Source organism: Rattus norvegicus, chromosome 4, assembly GCF_021556685.1.
Source record: "Rattus norvegicus strain SHRSP/BbbUtx chromosome 4, alternate assembly SHRSP_T2T, whole genome shotgun sequence".
NCBI classification, from domain to species: Eukaryota; Metazoa; Chordata; class Mammalia; order Rodentia; family Muridae; genus Rattus; species Rattus norvegicus.
Genome location: NC_141537.1, coordinates 153,971,431 through 153,986,262, shown reverse-complemented (window position 1 = coordinate 153,986,262; position 14,832 = coordinate 153,971,431). Strand labels below are relative to the sequence as shown.

General features: G+C 45.8%; 1 protein-coding gene across 27 annotated transcripts in view; it reads left to right on the top strand.

Moving 5' to 3' along the window:
• Cacna1c (calcium voltage-gated channel subunit alpha1 C) overlaps positions 1 to 14,832 on the top strand; it is a 623,916-nt gene that overhangs the window by 446,773 nt on the left and 162,311 nt on the right. For all 27 annotated transcript variants that reach the window (XM_087655872.1, XM_087655873.1, XM_087655871.1 and 24 more), the window contains 1 exon segment: positions 11,201 to 11,359. In XM_087655872.1, the coding sequence (XP_087511998.1) occupies positions 11,201 to 11,359 (159 nt within the window).

Here is a 14,832-nt window from a genome sequence, read left to right as displayed (position 1 = left end):
TCCCCAGCTCCGAAAAAGAAAAAAGAACAACAAAAAAAAAAATTGTTTATGGTGAAATGGCTAGTTTGGGTACTCGGTACTCTGAAATATGTGGAAATTGAAGTGTACTTAATTTTTGCATTACAAAATGAATGATTCCTCTGTTAACAGTTATATAAATATTCTCATACATTCAGTGCTGTGTACTGATATTTTTCCTTGCAAAGGTATTGAGAATTTATTGTGTGTAAGGCAGAGCAGAAACTGGAGGATAGAAAGATTAGAATTGCTTTCTTAAGGTAATTATAAAATATAAATTCAGCAAATTTGAGAACCAAAGAGGGATGTCTCATAGATGGTGATGGTATGTCTTCACCATAAAGACACTGAAAGCCAAACCCAAGGGTGACTTGGTTCATCAATGGCAGAAGGCAAATAGCTTGATGGTTTTTTTTCCTCACAAATCTAAAATATACATTTATTATTGTTATGAGACAGACAGACAGACAGACAGACAGACAGACAGACAGACAGACAGGATATTACTCCCCCATGCAGTCATGTGTGAAGGCCAGTAGTTGATGATGGGATATCTTTTCTTATTCATTTCTCCACAGTATTTTTTGAGACAGAGTCTCTTACTTAGTTCCCCATTCAGCCAGACTGGCACGGCAGTGGACCCTCAGGACCTGCCCCCCTCAAACATGCAGCACTGCAGTCACGGGGTGCTCCACCATACTTGACTTCTGCAGGACTTCTAGGGATCCAGACCCAGGCTCTCAAGTTGCACAGCAAGAACCTTTGAACTGTGCTGAGCCAACTTCCCAACCTGAAAATATATAGGTGTTCTTCTTATATGATGTTTTTAAAAAGGTTTGTAGGGTTTCCACCTCTATGAAAATGATGGGTGGCAGAGTTTCTGTTGCTGGGTGAGCTGGGCCAGAACAAGGACATAAGGAGCATTTTGTTAAAATGTATTAGAGAATGAATGATGGTGCAGGGTCGTCAGGAGGGGCAGCAACAAAAAACCATGGTTCTTGCTCTCACAACACCTGAGCCAGGAGAGAGAGAGTTATGAGTATTTGGACAGGAAGTATAACTCGGGGAAATTGGTATAAAGATATAAGCGCTGGCTTGGTGATTCCGTTTGGTGACTCTGCAGTGAGTTTGCCACCAAATCCACAGGGGAAATTGTCATTTCACCCCAAAACCATGCATTTTTTTAAAGAGTGAGAACTCGAGATGCAGGAACCAGACCATCATGCGTGCCCTGCTGGCTAGTCTTACTATTAGATGATCATTTCATTAATAGCTAGTCTCCAGAAATTTCATTCCAAAAGTAGCCACATTGTGGTCCTAAGAGAATCTCCTAGAATCTGTATATGTATTCAGAGACTCCATTCTAGTTCTGAGAGTGAAGTCTGCAGGAAAACAGCCAGGAGACGTCCCCACGTGATGTGACTGTTCAGAAGAGCGGGCTACTTTTGCTCTTGGCAATGTCAGGTGAGGTAATTCGGATCAACTGTCCAGTTGAAGACAACATTTGATATGCTAGGAAAACGTTCTGAATCGTGTAACACCAGGAAAAGTTGTTTGACAGTAACAAACACGAAAAAGTCTCTGGAGAAATGTAACACCATCAAAGCTGTCAAATTATTTTGAAAAGCAGTTTTGTGAAAATAAGGTCTAACTCATTATATAAAATAGGTAGGTATGCATGGAAACAAAATAAATAAATGAAAATGAGCACAAACCATAGACAATAGAAAAAGATGCACGGGAGACCCAGGGACGGGTATTATTCAGCTATAGAATGTGGAATGTTGTTTAGTGCATTTAAAGACATCAAAGACAAAGTTAGAAGTTTCCCAGAGAACCAGAAGTTGTGAGAAAAAAACCAGATGTAGGTTTAGAAGCGAAGACTATAAATGCTAAGATAAAAAAAAAATTCCAAAGTAAATGTTGATACAGCTCAAAACAGAATTATCGAGCTGTAGAGAAAATGGAGAAAGAAGGCTAAGAACAAGAATCAAAAACTGAGAAATCTAGAAAAGCAGAAGACAGAAAAGTGGTTATTAAAGTTTATTAAGTGTCTCTTCATTTGCTCATGATGATTATTATATGATTAATTACATCTTAACTTGTCAATGTAGTGACTGTCTTTACATAATGGGGGACACCAAGAAAGACATAGGATATCTACAGAGCTAGGCGTGACCGTCTGTGTCTTGTCCTGAGTCACAGTTGGCTGGGTGTGTGGCCTATGATGAATCACCCTGTGTAATGCCTTCACTTTCCGCAGGTTTTTAAGAGAATAAGAAACAGTGGGAACGGATGCATGAGCCCCCGGAAATTGCCTAAGGGGCTTTGCTTCTACTCTCCCTGTGTCACAGGGATGCAGGGAGCAAGCAGCAAGAAGAGGAAAGGATGGCACCCTGGGATGCAGGGACTTCTGGGAGATTAGAGGTGTCATGGGAAACATGCCGTGAGACCTCACTGAAGACCAGAGACAGAGATGTTCATCGGGCAAAGCACAGTGCACAGTGTGTGTGTGTGTGTGTGTGTGTGTGTGTGTGTGTGTGTGTGTGTGTGTGTGTGTGTGTGTTGGAGGTCGGGTTATATGCAGCCCACTTGTGATTTTTATCTGAACACTTGCTACAGAATATGAGTTTCAAAGTTTTAGCTTTTAACGTCAGCTCTTCCATTGAGCAGATATGTCGACTTGGACAAGTTATTTATTACATCCAAACTTTGGTTCATCTCTATTCAGGAAGGCCGTGGGGAAATTTGGTGGAATGATACACATAGTAACTAACACAGAACCTAGCCCGTGCCGAATCTTCAGGAAGAGAGCTGACTTTGGGTCAGCTTGTCTCCGTTCTTCCACGTTCAGTTTTCTTCTGATATTCAGACCCCTTTCATGTCCTTTTCTCCGAGCCTTCTTTCTAATCCAGATTGCCATTATAACAGTGACCCCTAATGATTCTAAGTCATTAGGGAGCAGAGTAACCACCATCTTTCCCAGGGACCCAGCTGTCTCTTAGTGTTCAGCAAATCTCTGTTCGGTACAGAAATGTTTTTGAACAAAAGGATTGAACTGAGAATAAATGAACATGCGCATCTAAAAAGAAAGATTTTCATCTAACATGAAAGATTGGAGATTGCGGCAAACTATCCCGGCAAGAGCTCCTCCCCCTGCAATAGAAAGGCTCTTCCAGAAAGAGAATCCACTAGCATCCCTAAGCTCAACACGACTAGCACTTCTTAACCCAACAAGGAGTTCTTTTCCTCCCTTCCTATTTTCTTTCAAAAACCATTAGGCTCGTGAGACTATTAAAAAGTGTCTATTGTCCCCTTAGCTGAAGGAAATCACAGTCTTCAATTCTGGAGATTCATCATGCCTCTAATTTCTCATGAGGGTGAACAGGTACATCAGAAGCAAGCCATGAGTCACTTACCGTAGCCCGTAATGCCCTGGAGTAGCACATCCATCAGTGCTGGTACCTCATGTACTCTACCCTGGGTTAGCTTCAGCTTTGGGATGAGGACCTAGGATTGGCTAGTGAGTTGGGGTCAGAGGTTATTGACATTATCATCCCCTCATAAAGGGAGCAATGTCTCACAAAGCTTAGCAGGCTTCCAAGTAACCCCTGCTGGCTTTCATGAATTAGTGATGGTGTCGCATAGAAGCTCTGACACGGTGACCCCTACTCTAGCTCATCTTTGCTTCACCTTGTTGTCCCTCCACCCCTCCCGACTCTGCTGTCTGGCCAGGGATGCTAGCCCCAGGCACCATCTTGGTAAGCTGCCTTGATTTCCAGCTACAAGTTGGGTTCAGTGGATGGCAAAGCCAGTGAGAACTGAGTGGGAGGGAAGAAGGTTCTTCTCAGTACCTTGTGCTTCCATATCCTTCCTTGAGCGACATCACCAGGTGGTCTTTGCCTCCTCCCCTGTCACCAGGGAGCCCCATTCACCTCTCAGGATGGGGGTGATTACTGCCTCCCCAGTGGTTATTTCTCTGCCTGTGGTCCTTTCACCCCTTACCTACATAGAAAAAACGGAGCACCAGGAATGATCCTGATCTGAATGTGCTCCTGTCCCTGCTGGAACTTAGTACCCTGCGGTTTAAGCCTCTCTGAAAAGGCTGTTTACTGTGTGCAAATCCTATAGAGGAGGACTTGATAGGTGTCATCGAGGTGGAAACCTTCTGTAGGTTTCTGGACTAGGCCACTATGAGAGAAGCAGCAGGGGTTGAGGCACAGAGGAAGCAGAACGTCCTGTGTCCCAACCCAAGCAGGAGTCAGGAAGGACAACAGTGGGGACTGGCCATGACAGCTGTGGTTAAGGCACAAGTGACTGTCCATGCTCATCTTCAAGAAACTGAACTCAAGTTTAGGCCCACAAGTATTATGGGATGGTAGGACATGGTAGGAGAAGCATAACTTAAAGTTAGAAGAGAAGACAAAGGAAATGTTTGTGTAGAGTTTGACTTGGCTTGGTGGTGACAACTGGACTATTTTATTATATATATATATATATATATATATATGTATATATATATATATGTGTGTGTGTGTGTGTGTGTGTGTATTATGTATTCTTTGAGAATTTCCTACTTTCTCTCCCTCTCTTCCTTCCTCCCCTTTATTTCTATCTCTCCTTTTTGTCTTTCTTTCTCTCTCCCTGCCTGCCTACCTCCCCCCTCTCTCTTTCTTTTCTATAAAGACAAGTTTGTGTTGCCCAAATACTCTTTACTATGGGGCCTGCTCTAGAACATGGTCAATCTACCAAGGGTCATACACTTAAAGAAAATTCACCCTTCCTCTCCAGTAGCGATTAAATGCCAATGTCTCCTGGGCTGGGTGGGACTTCATGCCCACCTCCCCCTCTCCATGTTGATATTTTGTCTGACTTAAGCTTGAGCAAATGTTGTGCATACTGTCCTAACTGCCGAGCATTCCTGTGTGCAACTGCACTTTTGTGTCCAGCAAGCATTATTTGTTTATATTAATCTAATACCTTTGCCTCTGACCATCTCCCTTCCCCATTGCTTATGAAGATCCTTGAGCCTTGGATGGGCATGACATAGATATCACATTTAGGGCTGAGCATTCCGTTCTCTAATTCCCTGCCTGTTAACCAGTTGTGGAACTCTGTTCTTTCCCACCTACTGCAAAAAGAAATTTCTCTGATGAAGGTTGAGAGGCCCACCAATCTTCAGGTCTCATGGTAAGTCATTAGGACTTGATTTAGCTAAATATGGTCTCTTAGCAGAATGGTAGTAATACAGTCTTCCTGGAGCCTATAGCTGTCAGGCCCAGTTTGCTTATTTGTTTTTTAACCTCGGCGACAATGTCAGATATGGATTCCGTCTTATGACTCAGGCCTTAACTCCAATCAGAAAGTGATTGGTGACCCCCTTTCATGTTGCTGTTGTACCAGGGAAGTCATTGTTGTAGCTCATAGGGTTTGCAGGTAGGCATGATTGGTGATCAGTGTGTTTTTTCCTCTGATCGAATACATGGCACATCTAACACTGTTAAAGCTAGTGAGTAGAGATAAGGTTCCCAGGTCAGTCCCTGCTTGGTGTCTCCATGTTTCATGACTCAAGTTCACGTTATCTTTGGCAAGATCAAATTCTGGAGTGCAACCAAGAACCATGGCAATCACTTGTAATGTTTTGGGGACTCCATAGGCAAACAATTAAAAAGGATACATCTCATTCCTGTATTGGGGTTCTTATCTGTTAGCATAGAGGGTCTAGATTGGGTATTGTCCTTCTGCCATAGGTTAATTCCGTTTAAACCTTTTAACGTGTGCATATGCTTTAGGAAGCTTCTACAGTAATAGGCAAGTCTCTGGCTATAAAGGGTTTTTATTTGAGGATTTCGAATGTGAGCACCTGTAAGTGTGTCACTTTTTCTCAGCTATAATTCTTGGGACTATAGTTAGCTGGCTCAGCCGTCCACTGGCCACATATCCAGCTCCCTATCTAGCTGGAAACTGCTTGTAGCCAGGCCTGCGTCTTTCTGCTTCCAACATAGTCTGCACTAAAAATGGTCCTCAGAGAAAGGGGTACAGAAGAAGAATTAATCGTCTAGGTCAAAGAGAACTAAAGCTACAATTGCAGAGGAAACGGGATGAGAAATGTCTTTTAAGAAAAGGTGTAATCATAAACCAACAGGCAAAGAGAGAGTGGTGGAGGCATAGGCCTGGACTGGCCGGTGAGAGGTAGCCCTGGGCATGCTGAAAAAGCCGGATTGACAAGAGAGAGGCCACTGTCAGAAAAAACTGTGCCAAGTGTCTCATACGTTCATCATGTACTGTTGGATGCGGTCCATGGTCTCATCCATAGATACTGAATGGCTCTTACCGCTGTCAGAAGCAGTGACTCCAGTGATCACCACATAAGCTCTTGGGGTGAAGGGTGCAGGAATATGTCTTCCTGTGCCATTGTTTTTAGTGCCCACATGTTCAAAACTAAGTAAACAAAAAGTATAATGAGGAACTCTATTGGTACATTAAGTATAGTAAGACTGTAGTACAGTCAGGCTAGCACTGTGGTTCTCAGTACTCAGCATGAACATAAGGCTAGCCCTGTGGTTCTCAGTACTCAGCATGGACATAAGGCTAGCACTGTGTTCTTAGTACCCTGCATGGACATAAGGCTAGCACTGTGGATATCAGTACCCAGCATGGACATAAGTCTAGCACTGTGGTTCTCAGTATACAGCATGGGCATTTCATGCTTCATTAATTATAAAAGCCTGAAGGTGTGATGTTACTAGAATCAACTCACACCTACCCCAGCATTCGAACTGCATTAGAGCATCCCAGGAACGCTGTGGATGCAGTTGCCGTGGCTCCCGGTGGACCAGCTGTTCCGGGGCTTTGTCTTGCACAGTGGTGGCTGGAGCAGCAGCAGGTAGCTTCAGTATTTGCTAGAACTTAGAAATGCAAGCTCATGCCCCACCCCAGAGAGACCAAATCAGAATAGTCTTCTGCTCCCAGTGCCACCATCCAGTATCTGGGCCCCTGTAAACAGGTCACTTCCCCCCCCCCCCTCTCTAGCACATCGTCAGCTCTGGTTTACAGCATCTGGTTTTCAGCACTGTGACCAGAAGGAACTAAAATAATGATAGCTGCACCTCAGCTGGGGTGCTCTCAGGACCAGATTTGTGGTGCCCCAGGGCTTTGATGTTTCAGTAGAATCCATCTTCACCCAGTCTTTGCAATCCCCCAAGCTCTTTCACACGGGCTCTCTCAGTCAATAGGTGGGTTGCCCTGGGGACACTGAGCAGGCAGGTATGCTCTTGGATGGGCTCTGTTTGTTCCTGGTCAGTACTATTTCCATCCCGTGTTCATACCAAAATAATTATCACCATCGTCCTCGAAACAGCAACTTAAGGTGTGTGGTAATTGTTGACATCAACAAGCCCCTGTCACCAGGGTCCTTGTTCCGTCCCATGAGTCTTATCTTCTGATGTAACGCTTTCGGTTTTCCGAAGGATCATGGTGTTTGCTGGTGTACTTGCCGATGCCCTGGTCGCTGGGTCCGCAGACACACCCTGAGCCATGTGCTATTTTACTCTGTGAGTTTGGCTACATGCCTGACTACAGAGATGAGAAAGCCATGGTGAGACTCAAGGGACTCTGGGTAGGGCAGGGAGGGAGCAGCGTTTCAGGCAGGGAGGCAGGCAGCAAACACGGAAACAGGGAGGCATGACGCCAGGGACCTCCAGATGGCTGGCACGCTGCTGGAGTGTGAGGAGAGACTAGGAACCGTAGAAGCCAGAACAGCACAGGGAAAGGTGAAGTTGGATCTGCAAAGGACAGCGATCACTGGCGCGCACTGAAAACGACATGTTTCAGTGAGTCCTTCCGTAAGAACTGAAGTCCCCAGACATGTATGAAAAGGTTGAGGAATTGTACCCCCAACTGCCTTTTCTAATTTCTCTTTCATAAGTGTTTTCTGATTTCTCTGTCATTAGCATGCATTATTTATTTAGTAAAATCACTTGTGTGTATCTGTTAGTAATCCAAACTCAAGCTAGCAGGATGTGGAAACTGGTTGGTAGGAGAATGCGGGGAATGCACCCCCTGGACCCATGTTCAGGTGGGAGGTGTGCCCACCAACAAGGCAGGGGCACAAGGAAGGAACAGAGCTGACATTGCTGGGGGCTGAGTTCAGCCATGGACTGCTGTGATTTCCTGTTGCTGTCTTCCTAGCCTGCGGGTGCTCCATGGTTCTCTAATTCACCTTTGTGTCCTACACTAACTGGACAATGGACTCCATTACTGTAGAGCCCGGCACTGTGAGGCAGCCACTCCGAGGACACACTTCTCATGTGGCCAATCAGGGTTCACCAAGTGCTCAGGGATGCACATCACAGGCAGGCCTGTGGTAGAAAGATGGAAAGCAGGCAGCGTGTATCGTCACACAGGGCCACCTGACTGGAAGGCAGATAGAAACGTCTTGAAATCCCTTTATACACATGCCAGCGAAAGCGTACAATTCTAACAGAGTGTTACAAAGACAGCAACTGATGCTAAGAGGGCAGATATCAGAGGGAGTGGCGCTGGTCAGGGCTTCGGAGGACAGCTCTCAGAAAGGGAGATGCTTGGGCTGAGAGTTGAAGAACTTGATGCTGGAGAAAAATGCAGACAAGGCATCGTGAGGGGAAGGAATAATCCCCGTGGCTATGCTGTGGCATGGACGTGCAGCTGCCCTGTTCCCAACAACACTGTGTCTGAGAAATGTACATCAGGTGATTTCATCATCAGATTCGTGTCCTACAGTACGCTCACACAAACCTCCTTGGTACAGGTCAGTTGCTAGAGAAGGCCTCTGATACAGAGCTATAGCAACTGCAAGATGCTCCACTTACTGATGGAACCACACAGCACACTCTTCTGTGAACTTCTCAAAGACAATTAAACCTGGTTTTACATTTATAGATGGATTGATTGATTGATTGATTGATTGAATGTGTGTGTGTGTGTGTGTGTGTGTGTGTGTGTGTGTGCGCGCGCACGCGCCACTGCACACATTTGGCGGTCAGAAGACAACTTGTGAGTATCGCTTCTCTCATCCCTCCTGACTCGGAGGGATCAAACTCTGACAGCATAGTCAATACGTTAAGCAACCGCACAGCCATCTGCTGCCATCTTTAAATATCGCTCGCTGGTAACCGCATATGTCATGCTTTGATTGTCATAAGTGGCCCCAGTCATGTGAGGGATACATACTTGTACAGTGATGTTATGATGTTATCAGTAAGCATTAGGTAGGTACTTTTAGCTCCATTATAACCCTCTGGTACCACATGTTTTGTGGCACATGGCTGAGGTCTCTTCAAATCTGAGCGAAATGCTGTTTGACTGAGTTCCAGAGAGAGGACCTGGACATGTATGGAGAGGGGGATGGGAAAAGTGCTTTGTAGGTCACTGGGACAGCCTGGTCTTTCTCCTAAGAGGCACTAAAGGTTTTGGAGTAGCTTTTTGTGTGGCCCATTTGGCTTCAGCCCAGATCACAGCTCTTTGTCTGTCACCTGTCTATTTCGTGACACTTGAAGCTGGTGCTGGAGGCCTGATCCCTCCTCAGTGGCCAGGCAGCCAGTCATGGAGTTCCCAGCTTCAGGGAGGAGCACTCAGAAGGCTTCTCAGTACCTTGCAGCCTCTCCTGAAAGTTTCTTTGCAGCTCAACTTTCTTCGTGGCTTGGCAGACTTTAACACTAATGTGTGTACAAATTGCTAATTAATGGAATCGTTTAGATCTGAAAACATCTTGCTCTAATGGGAGCCTGCAAAGTGCTCACATTAATTCACAGGTAAAATTACTCTAGCTTTCTTTTTTAAATTTTTTTCCCTTTTCCTCCTCTTGGCTTAATAGCTGGAGAGAGTTCTTCTAATTAGCCTCGTGGAAACCACTGGCCACAGCTCAGAGCTGTAGCTTGTGCTTCTGGGCTTCAGCAATGTGAGCGGCTCTGGTTATCCAGGGAACAGCGCCACTAATAAATGCCAAAGAACAGAAGAAAGATCTTGGTGTCTGAGAGGATAGATAGGGAGAAGGTGACACGTCCTAGGAAGTCACTAAAAATGAGCCAGCCCCATGCGGGACTCACAAGGGGCTTTGTCCCCCTGTGGGATGATGCTCTTCTGGGCTGCCTTCACCCTGCTCTCCTGGGATGAGAACACCTAGTGTACTTTTCTTCACAGAAAGCTAACAGGAACTGCCCTAGGCTCCAGAGTATCCTGCTATTATCTCCTGAACACTCCAGTCCAGCCCCTTCCTGGCATCATTCCTAGAGAGCATCCACAGTGCAGCCACTAAATGCCCACCCCTTTCCCCATGGCAGGACAGAACAAGACTGCCAGCTCTGGGGTTCCCTGGTGAGTGGAACCACCACCGGGCTGTCCTTTCACTTCTCTTCCTCCTCATGATAACCTTTTATCCTTGATGCTAAGTACAGGACAAAGTTTGCCATTTTGACTACTTTTATGAGTGTGGCTCCGGGGTACTCTATACATTTGTGGGCCGTGTAATCTGCAGAACTTTCTTCATTCCCCAAACGGAAACTCCAGGCTGTCAAATAAGAAGTCCCTTTCCATAGGGCTTTTGAGTGTAACATTCAGATGATGCAGCCCCAGGTAGAACTGCACAATCCCCAGCGGTCCCCTCATTTACTACTAAAACCATGTCTTTAGAGCTACACGCTAGGCTCCGATACGTGGTTCTCAGATGCGCCCTGCTGGTAAGGTAGTTTCTTCATTGGGAATGGCACCGTCCTAGATTCCTTTCCACCAGTCTGCTGTATGTTCTAGAGCAGGCAGGCCGATGGTAGGCTCTGGCAATCCACCACAGAGAGGCCTGAGATGACTAAGTCCTGTGTGGCTGCGGGTAGTCACAGTGAGTTCTCCTTGTGCCGAGCAAGCTCTGCTCTAGAAGAAGACACACTAGGGTGTCTCTGAGATGGGGCTATTTAAAAAATCCTAATAGTTACGGATGAAAACAACAACACGTTCTCCCCCTCAGAGGTACAGCATCTGCTGCTGAGCCTTTTATTGGGATGTGTCTCCAGGACAGATCTGGAGTCAAGCCAACCTGGATTTAGATTCCAGCCTTGTCACTCATTGGCTGTAGCCTTGAGCCTCTGTCTCCTCATCTCAGGCATGGGACTAGTGACTCCCACTTGCTACTGTGGATGCTTTTGTTGCGCAGGTCTCCAGGTGGTCCTGAACTCCATCATCAAGGCCATGGTGCCCCTGCTGCACATTGCCCTCCTCGTGCTCTTCGTCATCATCATCTATGCCATTATCGGCCTGGAGCTCTTCATGGGGAAGATGCACAAGACCTGCTACAACCAGGAGGGCATAATAGGTAAGAGGGGGAGCTCTGTCAGCAGCTATCCAGGAGGGCGTTGCTCCCTCTCATAGCTGCTTTTCCCTTGGATTGAATGTGCTGCAGCTACCTGTGCTCCAGAACAGGATGGGGCATTCTGCTTCCCCATACATCAGAGTGTGATGACGTGAAAGGCAGGAGTTAGCCTTCTTTCCCTCTCATTTCCGATGTCTGCATTCACGACTGCAGCACTCTGTTCAAACAGCAGGGATAAGCTTTATCCAGCACTGCAAATGCACCATGTTATGCATCGACACAATTGGAGAAGGAAGACTAAGTAAGCACCCACCGTTCATCAGTGTCATATGCTTGAAGCAGATTCTGAGTGTGTGAGCCTCCATTGCAAGCTGATGAGCCTGTGTAGCCAGCAGTACGCCAAACCCTTCAGGATGCCTGTACCACCCTACCTCCCCATCCCCACCCATCTTTCTACCCTCTTAGAGTTGTCCCTCGCTCCCTCGCCATTACGATTTTCTTCATCAAGAGCAAAACCCCAGAGTCCCTCCCTTGGCCAGAGTATATGAAGAGGCTGTCATTAAATAAGCCCCTCGCCGCCAGCTCAGCTCCATGTCACAACCATCAATCCTGCCTTTATGAGCCTCCCCTCTTGGCGTTCCTTCCATCAATCAACGAATTTAACAGGGAGCGCTGGCTCATTAAGCACTTTCTTAAGTGGCACCAGAGTTTGGGCTTACAGGATAAACCACACACTGCTCTGTTATGTGACTAACATTTCAACTCAACCTTTTCAAAGAAATGATAAACAGGGGCTAGAGAGGTGGCCCAGCAGTGAAGAGCACCGAGTCTTTCAGAAGACCTGGGTTCAATTCCTAACACCGCTATGTCAACCCACAACCTTCAATATCTCTAGTTCCTGGAGACCACATACCTCTTCTGCCCTCCAAGGGCACCAGTCACCCAGATGGTAGGCAGACATACATGGGAACAAAACACTCAAACATATAAAAAAGTAAAAGAACACATCAATTTTTCTCTTTCTTAAAAAAAATTAGTAAGATTTTAAATGGATATATAGAGAAGTCATATATATATACACATATGTGTATACACATACATAATATGTATATATATGTATACATACATACATACATACTTGTATGCATATACAAACACACAACATGGAAATCCCCATTCCAAAGCTGTTGGCAGTGCTAACCTATGTCATTTGATTTTTAGAACAGACCTGCCATTTTCATTTGGGCATCATTGAGGAAAACAGAGAGCATGTCTGGGGTGCAAACAATGGAGGCTTCCTTCCATCCCTGTATCTTCTCAGCCCCACGTAGCCCAAGCTGCAGGTTAGGCGCGGTGACTGAGGGTGACAACAGCCTGTCTGACACAGTGAGATGAAAACCTTATGCCCAGGAGCCAGCGTCACCACCTGGTATGCAAAGGGTTCAGTGACTACGCGGACTAACGACCTCTGCAAGGTTGCTCAGTCACTGTCACAAGGTCACAGGAAGGCAAACAATGCCCATACATCTGTACCTGCAGTATCTTTTTATTTTCACTTTTTAAAGAAATTGTTTGAGATAAATTATCCACCCTTGAGAATTTTCAAGTTATTTAAGTTATAACTGTGTAAAATTGGCTGACAATTTAAAATGTTAGCTGATACATAATTCTCTTGCCTTCCACTAAAAATCAGAGACATCATCAACCTTGCTTAGAGAAGATCAGCCAACCTAAGGATCAATTGTGTCCGTTTAGTTCAAATCCTTATTTTTTCTCACTTGATCTGTAACTAACACCAAACTAGTGACTTCCCTAACTGGTCTGTAACTAACCCTGAACCAGTAACTTGCGTTATTGGTCCAGCATGGTTGGATTGCCCTCAGACTTACTACAGCAACTTATGCAGTTAGGCTACACAATCAGTGATCCTCCGGACCCAGACCCTTCAGACTGTCACAGAGGGACAGAATCCCCACGGTTCCTCGTCAGTTTTGACAGTGGCCCATGGTCGGACACCCACCAATGAAACGGGGAGGAATTCTGTCATAGGACCAAAGACAGCGACTGTGCCATGCCATCAAACTGGTGTGCCACAAAGCCATGGATAGCTGCTTAAAACCTTTTAGTCACCTCTGTCATCTTAAAGGGAAGATGGCAGACATAGCTCTTCTTCTGGTTGGGGTCCTGCAAGGCTGTGAGCAAAATGTAGCCTTGAATAATTGTCACAGCCACAGGATTTGTTACGAGGCCTCAGTGGCTCCAAATGACAAGAAAACGGTGAACATAGTAGACAAATAAAACAAGATGGCGGCCCCTTCCTAGGGTACACAGAGAGGCCCTGTGAAAAGCTATCTCCGGCACCAGATACCTTCTTTGGTGCCCTTAGGAAGAAGAGCTAAGTTGACTTCAAGTTTTGGAGGGGTCAGCTTAACGTCATCCTGGCCTTGATAGTAAACGGGGGCAGGAGAATCACCTGTGCTATCTGGTGCACCCTTCCACGGCTCTAACGACATCAACTTTGTGACGAGTTCCATCTCCACCCTGTAACTTCAGAGGCCAGTTAGTCTCCTGGGTGGAAACCAAATAAGCCAGGATATTGGCCAATGGGAGTAATGTCCCTCAGAAAGGCACAGCCAGAGCCCCAACTGGGAAAGGAGCCAAAGCTTCCTGGCTACAGCAGCCTTAATCTAGAACAAAGCAATTGAAGTTCCCACCTTCCTTCCTCCTCCCACTGTCTGCCCACAGCCCAACTCTTCTAGATTCCCCCAAAAGAATGCCATTTGGTTCCCACAGGTGAGTATACCCACTGAGGAAGAGGGAGAACCCACAGGGATCTGTTCTCATTCATATCTGTACACTATGAAGCAGTCCACGAACCCCTCAGACACAGCATTAGTGGGCTTCAGGGGTTTTTATTGTTTTTGTTTAGAGTTTAGACACTAACATATTTTCTGCCATATGTAGATTTTACAAAAGTGTAGCGGGTCTTTGTTATAGTTTTAATTTTCCCTTTAAACGATGATATTAATTCACAGACTGGATTTCATAATCTTCTAAATTTTCTAATCCATGTTTCTTGTAAGATCATGGGAGGGACCTTTGGCCTGCCTAGGTGCTGTTGTTTTTCTGCCTTTAGGATGTTCTCTCTGTGTCTAGTATCCAATGGTGATTGACTTAGAAGAGGTTGTTTTCTCCCAACCTCTCCAGTAACTGTGAGGCACCCCTCCTGGTTGCTCAGCAGATACACTGCCATATGCTGATACCTTTTGTTTCTGGGTGTCCCATCTGTCCAGTGGATCTGGAGCCAGGGCGTGCGGTAGCTCTCCCCGGCAGAGTAATTACCCCTGAGACTGGCACAGAATGTGTTGGCTAAACCTAGCAATGAAGTCACTACCATTCTATTTTGCCTTCAAGTTGAGATCTAAAAATGTAATTGCTGTTGTCTTGGTGGTTTGGAGCCCTGGTGCAAGCTCCCC